General features: G+C 37.6%; 1 protein-coding gene across 2 annotated transcripts in view; it reads left to right on the top strand.

Moving 5' to 3' along the window:
* The window catches only part of LOC121388140 (Wilms tumor protein 1-interacting protein homolog), an 84,684-nt gene that overhangs the window by 25,767 nt on the left and 31,352 nt on the right, over positions 1–27,565 (top strand). For both annotated transcript variants that reach the window (XM_041519374.1, XM_041519375.1), the window contains exons 2-3: positions 6,902–7,003; positions 24,851–24,918. In XM_041519374.1, the coding sequence (XP_041375308.1) occupies positions 6,902–7,003; positions 24,851–24,918 (170 nt within the window). The remainder of the gene's footprint in view (positions 1–6,901; positions 7,004–24,850; positions 24,919–27,565) is intronic.

Raw genomic sequence — 27,565 nt, 5'->3', positions numbered from 1 at the left:
GCATAGCCAACACCACTTGGTTTCATGGTAGATCTTAGTGGGCACTGCAAAGGTTCATCTGTCTCTGCTTTGCAAAGAATATAAAGCTCCAAGTTAGTTCTTGGGGGTGGTCTTGATTGCTTGGATGTAGAAGGTTGTGCTGGGTCTATGAGGATATGACGCTTTGCCATAGTGACGATCAGGTCTGGGATGCTTGTATCTTCGCTTCGCCATCAGGCAGGGATCCTGCAACACAAGAACAACAATTGTGTTAGTACCAGCCACCACAGTTTGCATTCATTGGCATCAATATTTGATATTTTGAGGTAATTGACCTCTCATTGTCTTCAGAGGTCAAAGTTAGACACCTGTAAATAATTACCAACGCTCTGTGGAATATGTAGACACTTTTATTGTAACACAAATGCATGGTTTGTACATCATAAACATGTTTACCATTAAGCAATGACGCCAAACATCAATATTCTGATACTTTGAGGTCATTGACCTCTCACGGTCCTCAGAGGTCAAATCTGCCTTACCTCCCGATCTGAAAATGAAGCTTATGGCATGTACTAACACTGGTAGGAATTTCATGCTTTAGTCATAATTTGCACAATTCTTATGATATGAGAGATATCATCAGCTGTACTATAACCATATGTCTGACGCCATATAACAATAAATAAAATGTGTTGAGTGCGTCGTTAAATAAAACATTTCCTTCCTTCCTTTGTTGACTCTGTTAGACTAACTCAGGCCAACAACAACAACAACAACAACAACAACAACAACAACAAAAATTTAAAATTAAACAAATAATTATATTCAGCGACACCCCAGCACAAAAATACATTGGGTGTCGAACAAAATGTTACAAATGTACATGTAACTTGTTAAATGATAAAAATAAAACACCTGTATGTACTAAAGTTAAAAAAAAAATTGTTTAATAATACCACTAGAGCACACTGATTGATTAATTATTGACTATTGGATGTCAGACATTTGGTGATTTAGACATATGGTCTGCAACATTTTTCTTTACCAGCAAGTGATCCTTTATATGCATTTTCAAATATACATGACAGCACATACCATGACCTATGATATACCAGATGTGGACTGCTTGGGATGTGGGGAAACCAAGTAGGTCTGCTGAGGAGATTCGATCTTATGATCCAAGCACCTTGGGTAAGTGCTTTACAGACGGAGCTAAATCCTGCGCCTCCACCTACAGTGTAGGTAACATATACCTGTATGTACATGTGGGTACTATCGGTATTTTCTGTCATTATTTAATGCATGTTAATAACAAGCAGATTGTTTATAAAAAAAACCAATGCCTCTTCTTTCTTCTTTTTCTTTCTCTTTTTTAATTTTTTTTTAATAAAATGTACCTACAAAATACTTACACTTGTTGCTTTGAACTTATAGAAAATATCACCAAAATGCTGTAAGTTTTGTTGCACTGTGGTATTTCCGTTGTGTGACCCTGCCCTACATTAACCTTTTTGAAGTATGCTTGCTTTTTGTTGGCCTGTCCAGCACATGTTTGCCATAGTTGTAGTGCCCGACTAAATCATGTGCATATTCGCTAGTTGTGTGGCTTTGATTTGGCACTCACTTTAAAGAACTGGCCAACTCCACGCTGGTCTTAACAGGCGTCAGCATGTCACACACAGGCAAACATTGAGAAACAATTGAATTATTTATCAATGTATATCCTAAACAAAAAATGGCCGGTTTATTTTGGTTGCCATTTCAGTAATGATCCATTATAAGGAAGTAGAAGAGTGGAAGGCATCAAATGTATGAAAGTTACTACTTGATGGTTATTTTGGATCATGTTGGATTAAAATCTAAATAACTTTGCATTATGATTTTACGAGTTGAAACTAGGGTCTAGATGAAAAATATGCTTTAGTGTTTAAGAAAACTAGGGTCTGTCCCTTTAATTGAGGGTTTTGTGTGTGGTTGGGTTTTTTCAGGATAGGGGTGGGGTAGGGGGTATGTTACTTATTTATATATAGTAAAACCCTCCTTAAACAGGGTTCTGGTTTAGAGAGCTTATGTTCTATACTAATATTTTAAAAAATGACTGAAAAATACCAAGTATTAACATAATTGAGGGAATTCCAGTTTACAAGGGATCATGTTTTGAGGGGTTTCACTGTATGTATGTATTAGTCCCCTACTGGTCCAACCAGAGGAGACTATAAGTTGAATCACTGTCTGTCCGTCTGTCTGTCCCACATAGTTTTCTGGATATTTTTTTAGAATGCCTTGATATATTGAGCTGAAATTTTGTTTGAAGCTTTATCATGTACAGTTAGCCACAGATCATGTTTGACTTTCGTGGCCATTTACACATTTTTGAAGAAGTTGTGGCCCTTAAAGTTAGGAGATATGAAAATTTGTTTTCCTGACTCTTTTCAGAAGGCCATTCAAGAGATATTAAACTGAATGTTTGTGTTACCCACTTTTCACAGAGGTTTGGCTCATGAATTTAAGATATACGAAAAATTGTTGGGTCACATAGGGGGAATGTATTGCTTTAGCAGTATTCTCAAAATGCTTGCTATATAATTAATTAATTTTTATTTATTTATTTTTAATTGTTTTTATTTATTTTATTTATTTATTTATTTATTTATTTGTTGTTGTTTTTAGCCATCTAAAATACCTAAATAGAGTTTTATAAATAGTGTTTTGTTATTGCACCTTCCCAAGTGGCTTTGACTGAAAGCAAGTCAGCCAAGATACACTAGATTTGGACATAAAAAACCCTCTTGTAAGACATGTATTTGTTAAATATTAATACACAGCTTCTAGGTCTAATATTGGCATTCCCTCAGATGTGAATGTTCTTGCTTTTTGTTGTTTAAAATGGTTTACATTCTAAATTTAGGCCAAGGTGATTTAGCCTAGTGGGTTGAAGCCAAGTCAGTAAACATTATAGCACTATCTCCAGGCACTGCAGCACATGGTCCTGTCGGGAAGAGCATAGTCAAAAATAGACTCGGTAATTCCTGCCTGCCGTTGTTTTGTTTACACTCGAGTAGATTCAAATTAAACATGAACTCATTTTTCCTACTTGTACATAATGTGTACTGGCAGAGAACGTTCTGTTCAGTGTTCTGTTCAGTGTCACGTTGTGATTTGCTATGCAATTTTTACAGATCGGTACATAGTTATAAAATGTTAAAAGTAGTTGTTAATCAGTTGTTAAATTGATTAAAAGTATGGTCACTAATCAAAATTTGGAAAAGAAAATGTTCCCTGATTCGTAATTATGGCATTATGTACAATCAAACGTGTGTACTTAGATCATTATGGAAAGAAAAAAAGAAATGTTTTATTTAACGACGCACTCAACACATTTTATTTATGGTTATATGGCGTCAGACATATGGTTAAGGACCACACAGATTTTGAGAGGAAACCCGCTGTTGCCACTACATGGGCTACTCTTCCGATTAGCAGCAAGGGATCTTTTATTTGCGCTTCCCACAGGCAGGATAGCACAAACCATGGCCTTTGTTGAACCAGTTATGGATCACTGGTTGGTGCAAGTGGTTTACACCTACCCACTGAGCCTTGCGGAGCACTCACTCAGGGTTTGGAGTTGGTATCTGGATTAAAAATCCCATGCCTCGACTGGGATCCGAACCCAGTACCTACCAGTCTGTAGACCGATGGCCTACCACGACGCCACCGAGGCCACCGAGGCCAGTTAGATCATTATGGATAATATACAATGTGGTTTTATACCATGGGATGGCAGATATGTAGAGCTCTTGTATAGGGGCAACTGCTGGAAAAGTTCCCATTAATTATACACTAATTATACTAATGAAAATCAAGTTAAAATAACAACAACAAAAAACCCTCACCAAAACATCCAGTAAAAGTTGGTTTATTTTGTTTAATGACACCACTAGAGCACATTGATTTATTAATCATGGCTATTGGATGTCAAACAGTTTTTTGGGGTTTTTTTTTTTGACGTATAGTATTAGAGAAAAAACCCTTTATATTTTTTCCATTAGTAGCAAGGGATCTTTTATGTGCCCCATACCACATACCCCAGCCTTTGATATACCAATTGTGGTATACTGGCTGGAACAAGAAATGCCCCAATAGGCCTATCGATAGAGATAGATTGTAGCCTGACTGCACATCAGGCGAGGGCTTTACCACTGGGCTAACAATAATTTATGTACTGTGACTTTAGACACCACTAGAGCACATTGAGTAATCATCGACATGACTTTATTAAAACAATTCTCTCATTGAATTGTCATCACTTAAAAAACCAGTGAATAATACTTGCTGTGACTCTATTGAAAACAATCTCAATATGTCATATGAGTCAATGAATTGGTTGTCATGACTTCAAAAAAGAAAAGAAAAAAGAAAAGAATCCCCACCCTAAATAAACCAACAGCAATAAAACAACTTCATCATTCAAAATTTTGCTGACAGTGATGTTTTTTATATGCAAAAAAACAACAACAACCAGAAACATCCTGTAACATTTGTGCTTTGACTTTTATCAAAGATGGAATTTGCAACACGAGTTGATTTTCCCATGTCATTGAAGGAGCTCCACCTCATCAGTCGGGTGTTGTAGTCACTTCGTCAAGGCTCCTCGCAAACATAATGCTCTTCAGATGACTGATTCCCTAAGACGTTGCACCTCACCATTATGCCGGGTGTTACGAGCCGTGTCAGATTACCAGTGGATCATTTTCCGTTCTTTCGCCCCCTGTCGTTTGGGGGTTAATCTTTCGTGCCCACCACCTACCGTGAGAGTTGGGGTACCGCTGTGAAACTTACGCCCGGCATTGTCGTCCCATTGTCGGTGTAGATCCTCATTAATTTGTAAAGAATCTCTGCTTGTGTGACAGGTTTTCGTGTATGTCGGACATGAAGTATATTGTGGGATATAGATAAAAATGTGTAGACACTAGCTCATGACATGTGGTCGCACACGGGTGATGGCTCACATATTATATCGGGCCTATTGATGACCCATTCATTCAGTATCGGTGTTGGTTTAATTTTGTGTAGTATTAAATCTGTATATCTAAATTGATACGACAACTAATAGTACTAGTAATGCTACTAATTTAATGGCTTGTTCGGAAGATTTTCTTGTATTCTAGTTAAAGGGGCATACTAGAAGTAATTTTTTTGTTTTAGCCACTTTTCAGATGTATTGTATGTAGAATATTGGTTTCAATATTCCTGAAAAGTGGCTAATAATAATTGTAACAGAATTTTAGTAGTCAAATACTATTTGGTTGTAGCATCTTTGAATAATATTTCGCAATTGTTTAATTTGACAATGGTTGGGGTGAGCCCTGATAGTTTTTAAATAACAGAAGTTGTATAAATATTTTTTGAAGTCTGATATTTTGTGCGAAAACGTACTGTATAGTTCCTTGTTTGAAACAGTTTCTTCACATCTAGTTCTAAGTTGTGTATAAGCTAATAATATTACCTACAGATTTGTCCAGCACTCCTCAAGCAGGAGACTGAATTCTAATCTAAAGACAAGTGTGGTCATTTCTTCTGTTTGTGGTCAATCATATTGTTGAGACTTGCCAAGCATCCTGACAATTAATTATGGATGTCTTTCTAAAACATACTTGTATAAAACACAGGGTTATGGTAAACACTTCTGTTTGTGGTCAATCATACTGTTGAGACTTGCCAAGCATCCTGACAATTAATTATGGTTGTCTTTCTAAAATATACTTATATAAAACACAGGGGTATGGTAAACACTTCTGTTTGTGGTCAATCATACTGTTGAGACTTGCCAAGCATCCTGACAATTAATTATAGATGTCTTTCTAAAACATATAAAACACAGCTACATGAATGCAAACGCTTCTGTTTGTAATCACTAATGCTATTATGACTTGCAAAGTATAAAACACAGGTATGGTAAATGCTTCTGTTTGTGGTGAATCATACTGATGTGACTTGCCAAGGATCCGGACAATTCATTAGAATTAAACGCTTTTGTTTGTGATCACTCATGATTGCTGTTATGACTTGCCAAACATCTTGATAATTCATTAGGATACAATCTTTCTAAAGCCTATACAACAGGTATGGTAAATGCTTCTGTTTGTGGTAGGTCACGCTGTCATAACTTGCCAAGCATCCTGACAGTTCATTAGGATGCCTTTGTAAAACATTCTTATGAAACTCAAATTCTGATGTACAGATCAGTGGCATTAAAACACTGTTGGGTTCTATAGACAGTAATTATGTGTGTATGTTTGTCTGTGTTTGTGTGTGTGTGTGTGTGTGTGTGTGTGTGTGTGAATTACTAAACACATCATTATATACATACATGTACATGCCCTAACTTCATTAACAAAATATCTGTGAAGTATCTTTATAATTATGCACAGTGCTTATGTACAAAGGGGCAAAAGAAATCATATTTGCAACAACTGTTGGAATAAACCATATTCATGAGTAATACAGGTATAAACATGAAAATCCTTTGGACTTTCGGGAATGGCATACTTCAGAGCCACCCGATAACTGTTCTTTCATTGTTTTTGTTTTTTTTTATGAAAACCTGACAATAACCCCAGTAGTTTTTAAGACCCAGCAAAGTTTTTTAGATGTCCCTGTCAAAGGCCCTTTCTTCTCTGGGTATAAATATCCTTGGATCACTTGATAAACTAAATCAGTAAATGAAAAACGTTGACATTCATTGATCCAAGATAAGATACAAATCATAATACATACTGAAGTGAGTGACAGAGTGCGTTATAGAAAATGAATCAGTGGTCCACTATTATTAGTAAATGAAAGAGTCGTGTTTGTCTTCATGCCTCAGAGATGATGGATGACCTCGTGTTTTGCTGATTTGCGTTTTGTTGTGTTTCAGGTCAGTGCTTCACGTGTAGCGAGAAGGTAACGGGAGCCATTGAAGCGTGTCAGGCGATGGGCAATCTCTACCACACCAGGTGCTTCATCTGCTGTTCATGTGGTGAGTCTCAACTTTAAAAAAAAATTTTTTTTGACAGTGATAGATTTATAGTGAAGCTTCAGAAAGCTGCAGAATGATGGCACTACATCTACCTTTAAAGTAGATGATATGTCCATTTTTTTAAAAATTGTTTGCGTAAAGTGCACAGAAAAGATCCCTTGCTGCTGTTTGATAGGAGTATCCTATGGTGCCTTGTCTCCTGCAGGCTAACGACGAAGTAAGGGCGAAGGATGTGTGGTCCATTGGGTTTGGGTGAAACCCACCCCCCAACTCCCAATAAGGCTAAAACATTTGTTTTTTGGCAGTGCAATATTAGGCTATTGATATAGGTGTCCAGAAAAATTGTACTCAAAAGGGTCTGTTAGGGTCATATTCGACTCACTCCCCCCACACCCTGTCTGCTAAGTCATATTTAATCCCCGCCCTTACCAGGTCCAAACCACGCTACACTCCTGTGATCCAGCCAGTGCACCACGACATGGTATGTACTATCCTGTCTGTGGAATGGTGCATATAAAAGATCCCTTGCTACTAATTAAAAAATGTGGCATGTTTCCTCTCTTGGGGTGGGATGTAGCCCAGTGGTAAAGCGCTCGCTCGATGCACGGTTGGTCTGGGATTGATCCCAGTCGGTGGGCCCATTAGGCTATTTCTCGTTCCAGCCAGTGCACCACAACTGGTATATCAAAGGCTGTGGTATGTATTGCCCTGTCTGTGGGATGGTGCATATAAAAGAACCCTTGCTGCTAATTGAAAAGAGTAGCCCATGAAGTGGCGACAGCAGGTTTCTCTCTCAACATGTGTGTGGTCCTTAACCATATGTCTGACGCCATATAACCGTAAATAAAATGTGTTGAGTGCGTCATTAAATAAAACATTTCGTTCTTCTTTTTTGTTTCCTCTCAATAAAAAAGCTTTGTCAGAATTACTAAATGTTTGATATCCAATAGCCAATGATTAATAAATCAGTGTCGTTAAACAAAACAATGTTTAACTAGTGGTGTCATTAAACAAAACCAACCAACCAACCAACCAACCAAGCATCTCAGGGAAGGATGTATCGTCCTGATGAGTGGCAGGTCCACCAAGAATGATTTATTCTATGACCCGTCACCCCTAGGACAAGCACTCTACCACAGGGCTACATTCCAGCCCTCTGCATGAATGCATGTAATGTAAACTTGTACATCAGGCCAAGCAAGACGTGTGTGGTATGGCTTCTACATACGTGCAGTCATTGTCATCTTTATCTGGCACGCATATTCACACTATATAACCAGATCCCACTTATATCCGAGGTTCTGAATACAATGACTGGTGTATGGTTGACAGTTGTGTGATGGATGCCTTATGATTTCTGAGAAAATATCAGTATTGTATACTAGAACATGGTCAATCATGGTCTTAGATAATCACAGAATTAACCATGCCACTAATATTTGTGATTTATCCCAAGGTTTCTATTGTATTTTAATATGGTAGCCATGATAAGAAAAGTCAGTATTTGAATTCACATACTGAACAATATTTGTCCATTTCAGTTACATAACTACTCCTGCTATTAATTAATATCAAAGAAACTTTTATATACACTTCCACACAAACAAGATACATGTAGCAGATGCTTTGTTTTTTGTTATATATGTAAGTAATGGGAGAACTGGGAAAAACCATTGGCTCTGTCCACTGAGCCGGATAAATTCGTTGTCCGTAGTATCTCAGGCAAGTGCTCTATCACCAAGCTATCCCCCCCCCCCCCCCCCCTTTTCACCTTTTGGTTTGGTCACTACACAGACATGACAGCTCATACCATGGTCTTAGATACTAGTACATACACATTTTTGAGGACTGGGTGAAAGAGACCAGTAGAGAAGGATTGTTTGCGGGTAATGGAGAAGTGAAACCAATCTGTTGGTACTGTCCACTGATCAGATATATGTATCATTGCGCGTCACAAGCAGGTGCTCTACCACTGGGCCACTGTTTGGAGAGGGCGGGATGTAGCCCAGTGGTAAAGCATATTCGCTTGATGTGCAGTCGGTCTAGGATCGATCCCCGTCGATGGACCCATTGGGCTATTTCTCGTTCCAACCAGTGCTCCACGACTGGTGAGGTCGTGGTATGTAGTATCCAGTCTGTGGGATGGTGCATATAAAAGATCCCTTGCTGCTAATCGAAAAGAGTAGCCCATGAAGTGGTTGACAGTGGCTTTCTTCTCTCACTATCCGTGTGGTCCTTAACCATATGTCCGACACCATATAACTGTAAATAAAATGTGTTGAGTGCGTCATTAAATAAAACATTTCCTTCCTTCCTTCCACTGTTTGGACCGAGTCCACTGTACATTGTTGGGGAACAGGGGATTGAGATAATTTCTTGCGCAAATACTTTGTCACCTGTTGACCACAATGAAGTTCAGACGTCGGTCATAGAAGGAAAAAAAAAGATTCTCTGTTCTTTTCTTAATATTGTATTTCATCATCTGATGGTATAGTATTTGTGTGCTCTCCAATTCTTGTGGACATTTCATTCACTGACAGTGTAAATTTCTGTGGTGTCAATTTATTCTGTATACATTTCACCCACTAAAAGAATTTCTGTGTTGTCAGATTCCTCACTATTCACTTTATGCTTGGAAAGTATTTGTTTTGTTAAATTCTTCAGTATTCGGTGTTTGCTGGGAAAGTTTAATTTTATGTTGAGAAATTCTTGAGTGTACACATTTCTTTTGGCGACCTTAGTGGGGGTTGACACCGATGTTTGATGGTTTTTATCATAGGCTAATTTTGAAATCGGCTCTATTGCCACATATGCAGGGGGCATGTATATCAGTTTTCTACATCAACTTATTTATCTAGGAGCCAGATTTTTATATAAATAGTATGAAATGTTTTAGTCGCCAAATGAAAAAAAATGGTAGCATATGTGACCAAATCAGTCGCAATGTAGAGGTCTGTACATGTAAGCATGTAGCATTGGTTTGTCTGTTTTATTGTTCAGAATCCAGACACTGGGTTTGAAAAACATTATTTCATATAGAATAGAAATGTAGAATACTTACTGTACATATAATACGAGAGATGCTCTATTTGCATTTACATAAACACCAAAGTATAATTTTACAAAATATTTGAGACGCTTGTTAAACTGCAATTTTCTAACTACCTGAGGACAAAAATTAATTCACCCTATTTTGGGAGCTTCACGTGAATTCTGGAATAGTACAACTCCCAGTTTGAAACCAGAGCACAAAACTGTACAAATGTCCAACTATTTGATGTCTCATTGAGGGCAGGGTGCAATATTGAGTCTATGCAAGTGAAATTCTACTAATGTGATTAAAATTTACTAACCACTTGTCTTTTTGCAAAAAAGGGGTGCGATGTAGCCCAGTGGTAAAGCACTCGTTTGATGTGCAGTCGGTCATGGGTTGATCCCCGTCGGTGGGTCCCATTGGGCTGTTGTTCGTTCCAGCCAATGCACCGAGACTGGTGTAACAAAGGACGTGATATGTACTATCCTGTCTGTGGGATGGTGCATATAAAACTTAAAAGATCCCTTGCTACTAATAGAAATATAGCTGGTTTCTTCTCTCAGACTGTCAAAATTACCAAATGTTTAATATCCAGTAGCCGATGATTAATAAATCAATGTGCTCTAGTGGTGTCAATAAACAAAATTAACTTTTTTCAAAATAATTGTTTTGTCTGCACCTGATTGTCATTATGACATGAATCTTTATTTTACAGTATCAGCCAGACAGTACACTAATTGACCATCAAAACTATGAACTTAAAACTCCCTGTTTAGGACTGTTTGCAAATCACACGTAATGTCAAAGAAATCCCGCCAGCTATTCCGAATTTGATAATCAAAGAATGTCGAGTAACAATCCCAAGTAGGTACCGGCCTGGGTGGTGTCGTGGTTAGGCCATCGGTCTACAGGCTGGTAGGTACTGGGTTCGGATCTCAGTCGAGGCATGGGATTTTTAATCCAGATACCAACTCCAAACCCTGAGTGAGTGCTCCGCAAGGCTCAATGGATAGGTGTAAACCACTTGCACCGACCAGTGATCCATAACTGGTTCAACAAAGGCCATGGTTTGTGCTATCCTGCCTGTGGGAAGCGCAAATAAAAGATCCGTTGCTGCTAATCGGAAAGAGTAGTCCATGTAGTGGCGACAGCGGGTTTCCCCTCAAAATCTGTGTGGTCCTTAACCATGTGTCTGACGCCATATAACTGTAAATAAAATGTGTTGAGTGCGTTGTTAAATAAAACATTTCTTTCTTTCAATCCCAAGTTGGTTGGTGATTTTTTTTAATTTACTACCCAACTGGCAAGTAAATATAAACTGCTGCTTTGTGCCCTGGCTCAGGTGGGTAGTCAGCTGAGCTGCAATGGCTGTGGGGCCTTATCATATATTGGCAAGCATTGTGCATGTACTTTAATTGCATTCTTTCTTGTTTAGTTAAAGTTTACAACACTGTTGATTACTTACGGGTTATAAGCAGCTATGCAAGTGTAATGGGCTTGCCAACAGCCTTAGCCAAATACTCTGTTTATAACTGCACAAACACTCAGTTTATGACTCTACGACCTTTGGTGCAGGGATGTGTTTATCTTCTCCTATATAGAACACAAGAGGAACAGTCTGAATAACAAACTAACAAGTACAATAGAGTAGTGTTGCTATAAAATGCATGCTTCTATACTAGAGTGGTATCTAGCTCAACCCCTCCCGACATGGAATCGTGGGCTGGCTATGTCAGAACCCGAATCCATGGTGGGCGTGCCTGAACCGTAAGGATGTGGGCACGTTAATATAGTTCCCTTCCCTTCTAACTCAGTCAGTAGGTCTGTGTGTTGAAGGATCAAATCCTATTGGTTAATCTACCAACCAAGAAAGAAAGAAAGAAATGTTTTATTTAATGACGCACTCAACACATTTTATTTACGGTTATATGGCATCAGACATGCGGTTAAGGACCACACAGATTTTGAGAGGAAACCCGCTTTCGCCACTTCATGGGCTACTCTTTCTGATTAGCAGCAAGGGATCTTTTATTTGCACTTCCCACAGGCAGGATAGCACAAACCATGGCCTTTGTTGAACCAGTTATGGATCACTGGTTGGTGCAAGTGGTTTACACCTACCCATTGAGCCTTGCGGAGCACTCACTCATGGTTTGGAGTCGGTATCTGGATTAAAAATCCCATGCCTTATCTGCGATCCGAACCCAATACCTACCAGCCTGTTGACCGATGGCCTAACCACGATGCCACCGAGGCCGGTCAATCTACCAACCAGTACTCTATGGTTGGTATATCAAAGACAATGGTATGTGTTGTTCTGTCTGAGAAAGTGCATATAAAAAATCCCTTGTTGTTAAGTGGAAAATGTAGCAGGTTTCCTCTCACTTAAGAGTCATGGTGACCAAATAATTTACATTCAATAGCTGATGATGATTATTAAATCAATACGTGTGTTCCAGTGTTGTTGTTATCTAACAAAACAAGGGACGGGACGTAGCCCAGTGGTAAAGAGTGCACTTGATGCGCGGTCAGTCTGGGATCAATCCCCGTTGGTGGGCCCATTGGTCTATTTCTCATTCCAGCTAGTGCACCACAACAGGTATATCAACGGCTGTGGTATGTACTACCCTGTCTATGGGATGGTGCATGTATAAAAGATCCCTTGCTGCTAATCGAAAAGAGTAGCCCATGACATGCGGGTTTCCTCTCTCAATATCTGTGTGGTCCTTAACCATATGTCTGACACCATATAACCGTAAATACAATGTGTTGAGTGCGTCGTTAAATAAAACATTTCTTTCTTACAAAACAAACTTTAAATAGCTTCTATATTGGTTTTGGCTAATTTGCCATCAGGTTTAATTTGTCTGATACCAGCTCCATTCTACGAGGTGTGCATTACTAAGTGTTTTCCCCAGAATTTAACTCCCCTCCAATCCCCTCCCCTCACACACACCACACACACCACACCACACACACCACATGCACACAAACAAACATACACACACACACACATCCCTCATGAGAAATGTTTTGATATATTTGCGTGGATCGACAGCCCAAGGTCTGTGTGGGACCTGGGGGGAAATAATGCAATTTGTTATCTTTAAGGTATCTTTAGTGGGTAAGTGTGTGCCACATACCTGTACATAAAACACATAGATAGTTATTGAAAACAGATTCCCAAACAACATTTATACAGATTTATAGTCGGATAATATATCATCACAAACATGTCTCTGTCTGTTCACAATTAATAAAACATAAGACTTGTTTTATTTTTTTCTCTCTCTCTCTTGCTCTGGAAATAAAACACATTGCAGCTTGTTCCATAAATATCCTACAATACACACATTACACAGTAAACCCTCTCTCTATATATAACTGAGGTAGAGGTATCAGTTATTATAAATATATATATAATGTCCAACGTGTACATTACAACGTATGTACCTGTATATATCACTACATGTAAGTTTGTTTTAGCAAGAAAAGTTGTACTTCTTAAAATATAATGTACATACAAAATACAACCTCTTGCATGTGTATGTCACTGTATTTGCATTTAATGAAGGAAGTTGTGGTTACTTAATTGTATCCATGAGCCAAAAATATAACATCTGTTACGTTTCCAGATGGGTTCTCCTGGTTGCTTAGTTGAAGTTACTTACAAATATATTTCATGGAGAGCATTAAAAAAAATCTGCCACAAATAGAAAATAATTATGTAATACGTAGTACATGATATATTATGGTATGTATATACACATAGAAGATTGTATTTTGGGCTAAGAACTACAAAACCTTAGTGATACATGTACTTATAAAGGTTGTTGCATGCCTGTGTAATTTAGAATATTTTGTTTATCTCAGCCCTGCCGTCAGTAAAGGTATTCAAGGCCACAACAATCAAGGTATTTAATCTACCTGTGTTTTGTAATTCAGGTAGATAAATCTCCGGTTGAAATGCAAATACATATAAAAATAATGAACCTTCATTGATGTGTCATGATGTTGAGATAGATACGTATACTAGATTATACCTTTAGGACAGCCTGATTGAAATTGAATATTATTCAGTCCACAATGCCTTAGAGGAGTCGTATATCTGACCAAAGACATGTCCAGATTACCTTTGCTTTGACCCATCAAACAACTGCTAGCATAAACCTGTCACCACCTTAACACGTTTAGAATGATCATTCACAAGGAAAGACATCTAGACACAAAATATTGGCTTACATCAGATCTGTGAATGGAGACCACCAAGGTGGATTGGAAGTAAGATCCAGTTTGGATGGGATTACTTGTTCAATTTAGTAAAAGAAAGGAATATTTTGTTTAACCACACCTCAGCACATTTTGTTTAAAACTACAGCTATTTGGTGTCCCATCATTATTATGGTTATTTCAGTATTTGGTTAATAGAGAGGAAATCCACTGCCACCAAGGAGGATACTCCTAACAATTAAGCAGGAAGGGATATATATATACACACACACACACACACACACACACACACACACACACACACTTTGCCATAAACAGGAATGTATGGGGGGAGGAACCAAAACCCTTTGAACATTTAAGATATTTAGAACAGAGGTTCAGATCTTGTCTTTCACAAGATGTTAAAAAAAGAACTGGTCCTGTTCCGTGATACTGATGGGAATGCAATGTTTAACCATGCCTCAGCACATTGGTTAATCAGCAGCTCATGCATTTTACATCAGTGTAAGATATTTCAGACAATGACATATATTAGTGTTTTCCCTAGCTTGTTTTAGCATGGTGCAGCACCATGCCTCAATAGTCTAGCACCATCTTGCCTTAATCAGCACCATGCTGCCCTGAGATTAAACCAGCCTTTTTCACTAATTAATTCTAAAATTGCCTTTATAAAACACCCAAAAAGGTATTATTAATTAATAAAATGTGCCTTTTATATCTTTTGCCATTCATTTATTAAAGCATGCACATAAATTGCATTAATATTTATTTCAATTAATTTTTGTGTATTTTTAATGAAAAACAAGTGCCCCGAAAATGGTGAAAATGCCCCAAAAGTGTTTGGTCTACCATGCCTTGCCAAATTTCTAGGGAAATGACTATATATGTAATCCTGTTTCTGGGAAAGTACATGTATATGAAATACCTCTTGTTGTTAATTGTTAGTCAGAATAATTGTGGCAACAGTGGGGGTTTTCTTTCTTTCATTCTTTCTTTCTTTCGTTTTTATTTTTTAATTTTTTTATTTAAATCTTTCAAATGCTTCTAAGATGGTACTGAATACTAGAATAGCACAACGTTAAAGAGAAACTAATAGCACTCAAATTTGTCTAATGTTTTACATGTAATTGCTCAGCTTTTCTTCTTATGTCTCATAGTCATAGCAAGGACAACACCTAGGAGTCTGTTTCCAGCTTGCCACCTGTTTCCATACCCTTGTATTTCCATTGATAGAAAGATAACCTTTGACACACCTGTAAGCTCCAGTAACCAACCTGTCAAGATAATGTGTAACAATAGTTGGGAAGGAAGTAAATCAAAGCCTGTGGTCCACATTATACAATACTCCCACACTCTGGGTTGTGACCACTTTTTTGAACTAGAAGGTTTGTCCATTGCTGCAGGACATTGCAGATACCTCAATACATGTGAAAAAGAAAATCTTTAAGATCCCCCCCCCCCCCCCCACACACACACACACACACAACCCCACCCTTGAATTCCAGATTTTAATCATATCTGAAAACATGTTCATCCATATGACATGTTCTTTGGTGAAAAGATCACGCTAACAATTTAAAAAAAAAATTAGAATTTCAATGCTCTGCAGTTTCCAGGAAATGTTTTCCATTGTTATTTTCATCACAATTGTCTGTGCTGTAATGGTAAACTGTTGTCCTTGCTATTTTATTATTTTATTTTTTATTTAAATCTTTCAAATGCTCCTAAGATGATACTAAATACTAGAATAGCACAAAGAGAAATTTTACCAGAGCTCACAAGTGTGTCAAATGTTATTTTGGTATCAATGGAAGTACAAGGGTATTGGCTCCAGAATTGACTTCACAACCTAATGTACATGTAGAGGGTGTAAGATCATTATACCGGAACACTTTTCTCTCTCATTAATCATCAGCAACACCTGTCCTGGACAGTCAAAATAGTTGAGGTGGCCAGGGCCTCGTTCCACGAAGCGATCTTAGCCATACGGTTACCTTAAGCGCATAGCTACCCTATGCGCTAAAGTTGATCTTAGGGCTAAGATCGCTTCGTGGAACGGGGCCCTGGACAGTAGGCTTTCTGCCAGAGTATATAATGAAAACAAAACTGATCATAAGTGCTTCTACTGGGTAGTTTTAGATTTGAAGTCTTTTGAATTGGATACTGCATTTTATGTACTTTGACAGATTTATAAAAATGTATCCATTAATTTCCAACATTTTAGGGTATGTACTTTTACCCATTATACCCTCTGACAGAAATCCTGGGCAGCATGCTTGAACCTTAATTGAATATAAATACATGTAAACTCGAAAATCAAGTTCAAATAAAGAAAGATATGTTAACTGGGTTTGTTTCTTTTTATTTCCAATACTCGGGATTCAGTGTTGCTTACTGCTGACCATCTCAAACGGTTGTTTATAGACTGTGAACTGCCTGATAACCTTGTGTGATAGAGAGCCATATTTTACTGATTCCAGTGTCACCAGTCACTGATGCTGCTTCACCTCCAGGACTTACCACTTGGGTGTTTTATTACTTGACTGGCTTTGTTCCCTCAGATGGTGCTCAAACACTCCAGTGTTGGCTAATGTTTTCCTTCCATGCAACCTTCCCAGACCTTGTCTTGTGGAAAGTGCTTTGAAGGTGCTTTGAAAGTTTAAAGATAAGCCTTTACTAATGAGCCAGCTGGCCATCTTTTGAAATAATTAATTTTGATGTGCAATGCTATAGGAATGGATGGTATAGAATTGGGTGGTAAAAGGTGATGGAAAGGAGAATGGAAGGAATCCCAGTAAATCGGTTCTGCCTCGGGTTGGGTCCTCCGCTTTCCCGAGATCGAACTCCGGCTTTGCCGAGAACGAAGTCAGGGGTGGACATGCTCGAAACCTCTGTGGTATATGAGCATGGCAAAAACTTATGCAACGCAAGTAAATCTGTCATCATCAGCCATTAGGAAAGGACAGGAAATGAAGTTTTTATTATCACCAACCATTATGAATGTTTCATAGATCAATGTTTTCTTAATCTTTTCTGTAAGCTAAACATATAGGTAACACATCAAAGGAATAGAGTACTGTAGTATGTATAAACATTAATTTTAAATTACCCAGGCAATAGACATAGCCTTAGGACAGATCATAGAGACAGAGCTTGAAATAACAGTAAAATATGGCATGCTTTTATTTATTTTTTAATAGCTGGTCAAAAGAAAAATGGCCTGCTAAGAAAAAAATATGGCCTGCTGGAAATAAGACAGCAGAGGCTGACGGGAGTGAGTGTGTGAGTGTGTGTGTGTGTGTGAAAAATTTGCACTCTTGAGCTGTATTTTAGAGCATTAACAGAATCACAAACTAAACAGAATCACAAACTAAACATAATCAGGAGCTAAACAGAATCAGGAGCTAAACAGCAGATGAAATAATAGTACCTATAGTACATATATCTCTATCTTGAAAAATTACCTACAAATTTTTAATGGTTTTAGCTGATGAATTTCTGTTTCACATGCTAGCTAGGACTAAAAAAATGGCTTGCTTTGAGCCCTGAGAGACATATTATGATGAGAGATGGTTATATAACACTCCATCAGCAGGGACTCCGTATTCGACTGGGTCATGATTACATGAAGAATTGTTTCCAATTTCACGTGGGTCTATCTGTATCCTGGTACAGGTATCTTGTATCTGCATTCTAATAGAAGTCAGTAGATTTCTGCTTTGATAAATTTGACAGGAGTTTATTCAATATCATCTTTATCACCGTGAGTGTGCAATACAAGATAAAGACTTGAATATCAACATTGTGTGCAAGAAAGTTGTCAGATTAGAAAATAGTTTTAAAAAACTGAAATAACAATGGCACTCAATAATGTTATCTATGTAACGCCTCAATCTCCTCCTTGACTTCCTAGTGTGTCATCTATCATTGCCATAATCAGTTCAAAAGTGTAGCTTCTTATTATATGCAGACAAGTAAATGTATTTACATATTGTGCATTTGGGGGTATTGGATTGACAATAAAGATATATGTTGCCTCTTGGCAATTGGACACACACTATGTTATTGTTGGGGTTATGTGGGGTGGGTGGGTGGGTTGGGGGGAGTGTTTTGGGGTTTTGTTTTGTTTTTTAATTGTTTATTATCCCCAGAAACCTAGGTGACACATCCTGTGTTGGTGGTGGAATGAAATAATAATTTTGTCACGTGTGTGTTTTGTGTGTTTTTTCAAATAAAAAAGTACAGTGATACCTGTTTAAATCAGATCACCTCGGGGACTCAATATTTAACTGATTTAGACAGGATCTGGGTGTTTTTTAGAAAGTTGCGTTTTAGAATTTACAAAAATTTGGGACCATGAAACTTGACTGGTTTTGACAAGGATTCTGTTTTGTTCAGGGTCCTGTTTAAACAGGTTTCACTGTATTAAAAGATCTAGGACAGTTTAATTTAACTCTGAATCTATCCTCAGTTTGCTACCATTAATAAGATGTTTACAATCTCCCCCCCCCCCCCCCCCCCCCCCCCCCCCCCAAAGCTTTTTTAACAACTAAAATTACATATGAAATATAATTTCTTGTTAAAAATAGTGTGTACTTCAGTGTGTTTTTAATCATAATGTTTGAAATAGCTTAAACATAATTTTATTTCTTTATATATGTATATGTGTTTTTGTACATGCAAAATTAGTGGAATTGCAATCTACATGTTGGTTGTATATTCAAAACTTTAGAAACCCCATCAGGCAGTATTTAAAATAAAAAAATGAGCAAAGCAGATGGCTGCTTAATACTTTAAAATTAGTCTGGACTATATTAAATGATGTGAAGGGCGTGGCTCAGGGCTAGCTCTGGCACTCGCCAAAATTCACCAATTGCAAATTTTTAAAGCAGTTGGAAAATGTTATTTAAATTTGGCAAAATAATTTAATGTAATAATTGACATTTTTTTGAAAATAATTTTCGAGATTTGCAATTTTTAAAGTTTTATAGACAATTTGGCAAAATATTTTACTCACCCAGAGCAAGCCCTGTGTCTTTTTAATAGAAAATACAATTATTTGTTATAATTTTTTTTTTTTTTTTTTTTTTTTTTTTTATTATTATTATTAGAGCTCTTTACACTAGTTTAATTTAACTCTTGAATTTCTATAATGATGTTAAGTATCACTTTTATGTATTTACTTTTGTTTGACACCCAACAACCTGTGTATTGTTTCATGCTGGGGTGTCACTAAACCATTCATTCATTCATTCATTCATTCATTCTGTTTAATGGAGGTAGCCACTAAGCATGTTTGCCTGTATGTAACATTGTGTAAATGCTTCACTATACTACAATAACGTAGCTGGTACATATGCAAAATGCTGGACATTCCTCAGCATGCATTAATATTTAAAGTAGCAGGAAAATCAATAAGTTGAAAAGAGGAAGAAAAGTAATTTTTTTTAATAATTAACAGCATTGTAGGAATGCAGCCACAAACTATTCTGTGACATTCCAAAGAGATGTAATTAGATCTGCTTTTAAATATTTTGTCCAAGTCGATATTCAGTGTTTTGTATATACAGGAAATCATGAAATTAATGCAACAAGTTAATAATGCAATAAATGTGTCCGATATTTCAGTGCAATAATTACTTGACTTATTATATTTTTTAACCAGCATCACCACCAAGGTTTTTAAAAAAAAAAGACAAAAAGATGAAAGTACTACCTTTATTTTATGTGATTGGAAATTAATCATGTATTAGTAAGCAAGAAAATTATATTTTGAAAGAGAGAGAGATCTAGAGAGAGAGAGAGAGATCGAGAGAGAGAGAGAGAGAGAGAGAGAGAGAGAGAGAGAGCTTGCTTTTTAATTTTTATTATTTTAAGCAGCTGTTCATTTATATTTTTCTTGTTTTTTTTTTTTTTCATTCAGACATGCTGGTTTTGGGGTTTTTTTTTGCTTCATATATATGTCCTTAAATCTCATATGTGATATAAAAATGCTAAATTGTTTTGTGTGTTTTTAACGAGCCGACTTTAGGAATTTTATCTCTAGTTGGCAATCGGCATATCAGGATTTAGCTGTGTGACTCAATAATCGAGATTACTGGCCAGCTCACTTTGTTAGAGGTCCCCGATCTCCTCTTTATCTCTCTGGCTGTCAGCGAAGTTGAGCCCCTTTGTTGACAACATTCTTCAGCTAGTTCGGGATCCAAGGTCTGTTCAAGTGGGTTGTGTTCAACCCGAGAATTAGGCCTTGATTATCAGTTATTGAAAATCCTCGTCTGCGATTGGCTGGTTAAGAGTGTAAGGTATTCATTGATTGGTGGATATTGAATATGTGATGGTATTGTGAGGAGGATTTGGTTGGTGTGATTGGTCATATTAAAAGTAGTTTTTATTGCTGCAGTTAATGTCGTAGAGGTTTAGTTGGCTTATAGGTTAACGTGTAATAAATATTTATGATCGCTAGCCTGTACAATGTGAAAAGTACAATGGTGTTTTTCTGAAGTAGTATTTTCCATACTGGAAATTTTAAAACAAATTCCACTGTTGAGTTTACACATTAAGATAAGAAAAATATACTGAAGAACATAAGAAATGCAGATTTTAAGAAAAAAGCTTCATGATGCAATTAAGTTCGTGAACTGTCAAAATGGGCCTTGAATGCTCTCATGATTTAGATAATTTTAATAGACACAAAAACAAATGTGCTCTAGTGGTCTTGTTAAACAAAACAAACAACAAAATTTGAATATCATCTTGGTCTGAAAAAGATAAATCCTACAAAATTTTATGCATTTAGTAAATCGTTTTAACAGGTGTCTGTTTTTACCTGAAATTAATATACATGTATGTAGTTAACTCTTGTGTCCAGACGTAAGCACCGAGAATATCACTTCAAAGAGGTGTCTCATGAATATATTTGTACATTCCGATGTTGCTGTGGTGACAGAAGTGGCGTGGACAATTTTAGCCTTTGTGTCAAACTCTGCGTTTTTTTGTTGCTGATACAATCAGTTAGATACTGCTTGTTATTTCGTATGCAGAACTGTACATGCCAAAAGGAACCATATGGCAGTGTGGATTTTTGTCAGTGGTCATTGTTGTGCATTGGAGTTGCATGTGGTCAGGTACCATGCATGTGATGCATCAAGTCATACAGTTGAAAGGCTGGGACCTAACTCACAAAGCTCTCTTAGGCTCTCTTATGCTACGATTAGACTATCAACTGTCATGACGGAGTTGACCAACTTTCTGATCTCATGGTTTCTACGACTGTCCAGTTGCTAGTCTGAGCACTCTTACAACTCTGTTCTCGTCATAACTCCTATGACCGATTAGTTGTTAATCTGAGCTCACCCGTCATAAGTTGGGATTGGGGGAAATTACAATGTAACTATTGAGTTGGCCAAATTCTTTGTGACAGTTGACAGTCTGAGCCTAGCATTAGGTAATATCACATGGTTATTGTAAGTAATTTTGCATTGCTATACGAGATAAAAAAGTTGTGACAGTTTAATAAATTGGGTCCCTATGGTACATGTATTAACATTCATTTTGTGTATAACTTAGGATTTCAAATTTTGTAAGAAGCACTCTCACTGAAACCCATTGGAAAGATTCATGATAATGGTGGATTAGGTTACATGATGTATGGTAACAGATGGTTTGGTTTTGTGATTTTCCATCATGCTAACGGACACAATTGTTTGCATGAAATCTGGAGTCTTTTCCTATCCCAGTTAGCATCCCAGATTTGGTACAGTGGCAAAGGTATGTGCTGTCCTGTCTGAAAAAGTATGCCTTGCTGCTTATTTTGGTGTGAGTAGTCAGTAGCAGTTGGGTTTCTTCTTGCAGTTTTTAAAACTAAATGTAAAAAACAACATCTAAATGTAATTTAAAATTTCCTTTCATAAGAGATTGAAATACATTTGCTACAAACACACACACACACACATGCACGCGTGCACGTACACACACACACACATGCATACACCCACACATACACTCATACACACACCTATATTAAAAAAAATATATATATATATATAGCTGTATAAATGAAAGTGAATTTCAGCTATCTATTTAATCATAATACTCTTTATTTCAAAGTCCAGCCCAAAGAAAAAAATTGCTTTCCACCGTACATATACATATGGGACATTTTAACATGTCGGGTCACCCATTTATCAAGCTGATAATTATGGACTGTATTCAGTGTGTGATTGGGCCATCGGAGCTGTGAGTATGGAGATAAACCTGTCAGGTGGTTATTGTTTCTCTCTTGACAGTGCTTGACATTGTGACAGGCTCACCAACTGGCCATGATGTATTCCCGTCCATCAACAAGCCTGCATTCCTTCACATGGAGATTGCCATGTATTTACACACTAATTTAATATTAAACATGCAGTCAGTCAGTCACTGATAAGTGGTGAAAGCTTGACCAGTAATGGTAATAACAAGGAATATATACACACACACACAAATTGAAATAAGGAGTAGGGGGTTGAGATGGAAAGATTATTATTTTGTTTTTTAATGACACCATAGCATATTTTAATCTACAGCTATTTTGTGTCTAAAACGTGGTTATTTTGAAAGTGAGGAAATAAGCTGCTGCAATGTAAAGTTGCAACAGGGGTCTTTTTCTATTTTTCCATAGGCATGACAGTACATATGCCTTGATGTACCAATTGTGATGCACTGTTTGTGACATGGGATATCCCTTCTCTCCCCCTCTCCCCATCTCCATCCGTCCCCTCCCCATCCCTCTCTCCTCCGATATCCTGCCTATTCCTCTCTCCCTCTCCCTTTCCCCATCCCTCCCCTCACCCTTACCCTTCCCTCTTGCCCCTCCCCTCCTGCTTACCTGTCCCCCTCCCCCTCCGCTCACCTTGTCCCTTCCTGCAACCCACTGCACCACATGCAAGCTGGTGCTCTTGCACTAAGCTACATCCTATCCCTAGTAAAAAGAGTGATGTCTTGTGCAATGGCTTTACACCTCCGCATTAAGCCATTACAAAACTCATTGTGAGTGGGAGCCAGTATTGAGATAAGAACCCAGTGCCTACGAGCCTTTAAGCCAATGTCTTAATCTCTACATGACCAAGGCCAGTGAGTAGGAAACGAAAGAAATGTTTTATTTAACGACGCACTCAACACATTTTATTTACGGTTATATGGCGTCAGACATATGGTTAAGGACCACACAGATTTTGAGAGGAAACCCGCTGTCGCCACTACATTGGCTACTCTTCCGATTAGCAACAAGGGATCTTTTATTTGCGCTTCCCACAGACAGGATAGCACAAACCATGGCCATTGTTGAACCAGTTATGGATCACTGGTCAGTGCAAGTGGTTTACACCTACCCATTGAGCCTTGCGGAGCACTCACTCATGGTTTGGAGTCGGTATCTGGATTAAAAATCCTATGCCTCGACTGGGATCCGAACCCAGTACCTACCAGTCTGTAGACAGATGGCCTACCACGCCGCCACCGAGTACGGATCAGTCCGTAGGAAGTGCTTTTTTAAGTTTTAATATGGGTTCAACTCTAGTGTAGGTGCATGCACCCACAGATATCACCCGAAGCAGGTGTCTTTATGAATGTATGTATTTGTACATTCCAGTGTTGCTGTGGTGATAGCAGTAACGCTATAGAATTTTGTGTGTCCTTTTATATTCCCTGTGAAAATCTGATCTAAGAACCGGTTGCTAACATCTTTGTTTAGATTGTACCTGCACACAGTAAAATATACCCTATGGACATGTTTCGGGCCTCAGAAAAGTGCGAGACCGATTGCTTCATTTGTACATCACTAATGCAAATCAAATTTTGTATAACCTATTTTTCGTTTAATTGCATTTAATTCAGAACATCATTTACATGGATATAATGGGTTACCTAAAAAGAAAATAGGTTACCAGGATTTTTTTTGTTGACATAACCCATAAAAGAGTTATGCATATTTTAATTTTTCAAAGTCCTGTATTTAAATATTAATACACAAGTCTTCTGGGGATGAGAAATAAGTAATGAAACATTTTAAAGCATTAATATATGTACAAGGAAACTTGCACAGACTTTCACCGCTGTATTATATGGAGGTTGTGGGGAGTGGGGCAGATCTGTCTCGGTTGGTACAACACTTACGTTAAGTGATTGGTTCAAAGGATTCAATCACCTTCACTCTGATTGGGTTTTTTCCTGGCCCAACCAGTGCCCCGTGTCTAATAGATCAAAGGCCATGGTTTGTTCACATAGCAGATGCCTTGCTGTTAATGGAAAAATGTAGCCTGTAGCAGGTAATTAATTAGTTAATGTACTCTAGAAAACCTTTCTATTCTGTTTTTGTTAATGTATTGTTATTGCAGAAATATTGACAGATTCAATTTATTTCAGGTATGTGTGTGTTTGGGTGTTTTTTTAATAATTTATTTATTTTTTATTATTATTATATGTGTACATGCATAAGTAATAATATGGTTCCAGACCCTTTTCAGTAAGCATACCCATAGGTTAATGTAATAAATTTATGCTATTAATTTAGATTTTGTTCTATATTTCATTGTTTTGTCTTTCAGGGAGAACGTTACGTGGGAAAGCATTTTATAATGTACATGGGAAGGTTTACTGTGAAGAAGACTATTTAGTGAGTATATTTTTCAGATAAAGAGTCATTATTATCTTTGCCTAATCAAGCTGCAAATTCAGCAGAATTTCATGTTTCTGCGAATCTTAGATTTTGTGTCGGAATCACACAACTATGAGATGGAATTCCAAAATATCTAGAAAGGATAGTACATACCATGATCTTTGTTACACGAGGTATATCAAAGGCTGTGGTATGTGCTATCCTGTCTGTGGGATGGTGCATATAACAGATCCTGTTACTAATGGACAAAATGTAGTGGGTTTCCTTTCTTGTCAAGCAAAACAAACTTTAACTTTGTTATACCAGTTGTGGAGCTCAGCAATAGCGATTGATTCTAAACCATTTGTGCATCAGGCGAGGACTTTACCACTGGGCTACATCCACCACCACCACCACCACCACCACCACATAAGATACAAAGTACACACTAAATATATTTTCCTGTATGACCATTTGAATTCCATGACTCAACTTACACAATATTGTGTTTGTTTACATTTGCTCCTACAGCTTGGTTCTATTATCAAAAGTTAAAGTTTGTTTTGTTTAACGACACCACTAGAGCACATTGATTTATTAATCATGGGCTATTGGATGTCAAACATTTGGTAATTTTTACTTATGGCCTTAAAGACGAAATGTGCTACATTTACCCCATTAGTGGAAAGGGAACTTTTATATGCACCATCCCACGGCTTTTGATATACCAGTCGTGGTGCACTGGCTGGAACGAGAAATAGCCCAATGGGCCCACCGATAGGAATCGATTATAGACCGACCACGCATCAAGAGAGCGCTTTACCAGTGGGCTACGTCCTGCCCCTCCCATAAGATACAAAGTACACACTAAATATATTTTCCTGTAGGACCATTTGAATTCCATGACTCAACTTACACAATATTGTGTTTGTTTACATTTGCCCGTACACCTTGGTTCTCTTTTCACGTGATTGACCAGAGGTCATGCAAGACGTGAAATAACCATCCCCGTTGTGAATCAGTTTCCCTAGAATGGACACAATACAAATACATGTTGCAAATTATCGTGGTCTGCCTGTACTGGCCACTGTTTGCAATGTCAGGCTCCAGTCGAAATGCTGAAATGACGGGCACACACTAAAAGCTGCATGTATGTGTGAAACTTTGAAAAAAACTACAAAGGTCACTTCCACAAACTTTATGAGCTATCCTTTTACACCTCCATGTGCTTTTAGGTGTGTGTGTGTGGGGGGGGGGGGGGGTTTATGTCCATAATGTGGTATACATACATGTATGTTATGTAGGACTGCTGGTAGCTTTTTAAACCAATTATCACTGGCACTGTCGGACAGTGAAATAATTAAGTTTGAGTTGGAAAATGTCACATTTGGTTCTTTCACAATATCCAGGGACGGTATAGTGGTAAAGTGCTCACTTGATAAATGGGCGGTCCAGGATCAATTCCCGTCAGTGGACCTGTTGTGCTATTTCTCATTCCAGCCAGTGCACCACGACTGGTATATCAAAGGCCGTGGTATATACTACCCTGTCTGTGGGATGGTGCATATAAAAAGGTCCTTGCTACTAATGGAAAAATGTAGTGGGTTTCACCAAATGTGTTTTGACATCAAATATCCGTTGATTAATACATCAATGTGCTCTAGTGGTGTCGTTAAAGAAAACAAACTAACCTTTTTCCAGTGACTACTATATCCAGTGACTACTGTCAGTATATAAATAACTTGACTAGGTTATAGTCTGTTGGAAAAGGAACCCCTAATACCACTGTGCCCCCATGTACTCTTCAGCCCCCAACTGATTGTGTACATACGGTTTCTAAGGCACATGTCTACAAGTAATAAGAAGAGGAAAAGAAGTTTGTTTTGTTTAACGACACCACTAGAGCATATTGATTTATTAAAAGGGTTCGTACCGGTCTTTAAATTCCTTGAAAGTCTTTTACAGCTGCATGCATTTGGTATTTTCCAGTTACAAGGTTTAATCTGTCATGATGCATGTAAAAAAGCTAAAAATCATTTGCCATGGACAGCAACATAAACCCCCCACCTGATTTGGTATTTTTATTGCATTCTATGGTCTTTGACACTGTGTAAAAGTCTTTGAAAGTCTGAATTTGTTTGGTCTTTAAGGCTATGAACCCTGATTAATCATTGGCTATTGGATGTCAAATATTTGGTAATGTTTACATATAGTCTTAGAGAGAAAACCTGCTACATTTTTCCATTAGTAGCAAGGGATCTTTTATATGCACCATCCCATAGACAGGATAGCACATACACACAGCCTTTGATATACCAGTTGTGTTGCACTGGCTGGAATGAGAAATAGCCCAATTGGCCCACTGACAGGGATCAATCATAAACAGACAGTACATCAAGCGAGAGCATTACCACAGGGTTATATCCTGCCCAAAGAGAAAAAGAATGCCATCATTCAACCCAATATTTACATACATGTAAAATTTTATATATATATATATATATATATATATATATATATATATATATATATATATATATATATATATATAAAATGAACACTTCATTCTATTTATAAATAATCTATGATCTGTGGGATGGTGTGTGCGTGTGTGTGTATGTATGTGTGTGTGTGTATATATATACTCTTCAAAAGAAGAAACGCA

This window comes from Gigantopelta aegis, chromosome 14, assembly GCF_016097555.1.
Source record: "Gigantopelta aegis isolate Gae_Host chromosome 14, Gae_host_genome, whole genome shotgun sequence".
NCBI lineage: Eukaryota > Metazoa > Mollusca > Gastropoda > Neomphalida > Peltospiridae > Gigantopelta > Gigantopelta aegis.
This window is presented reverse-complemented; position numbering and strand designations above follow the sequence as displayed.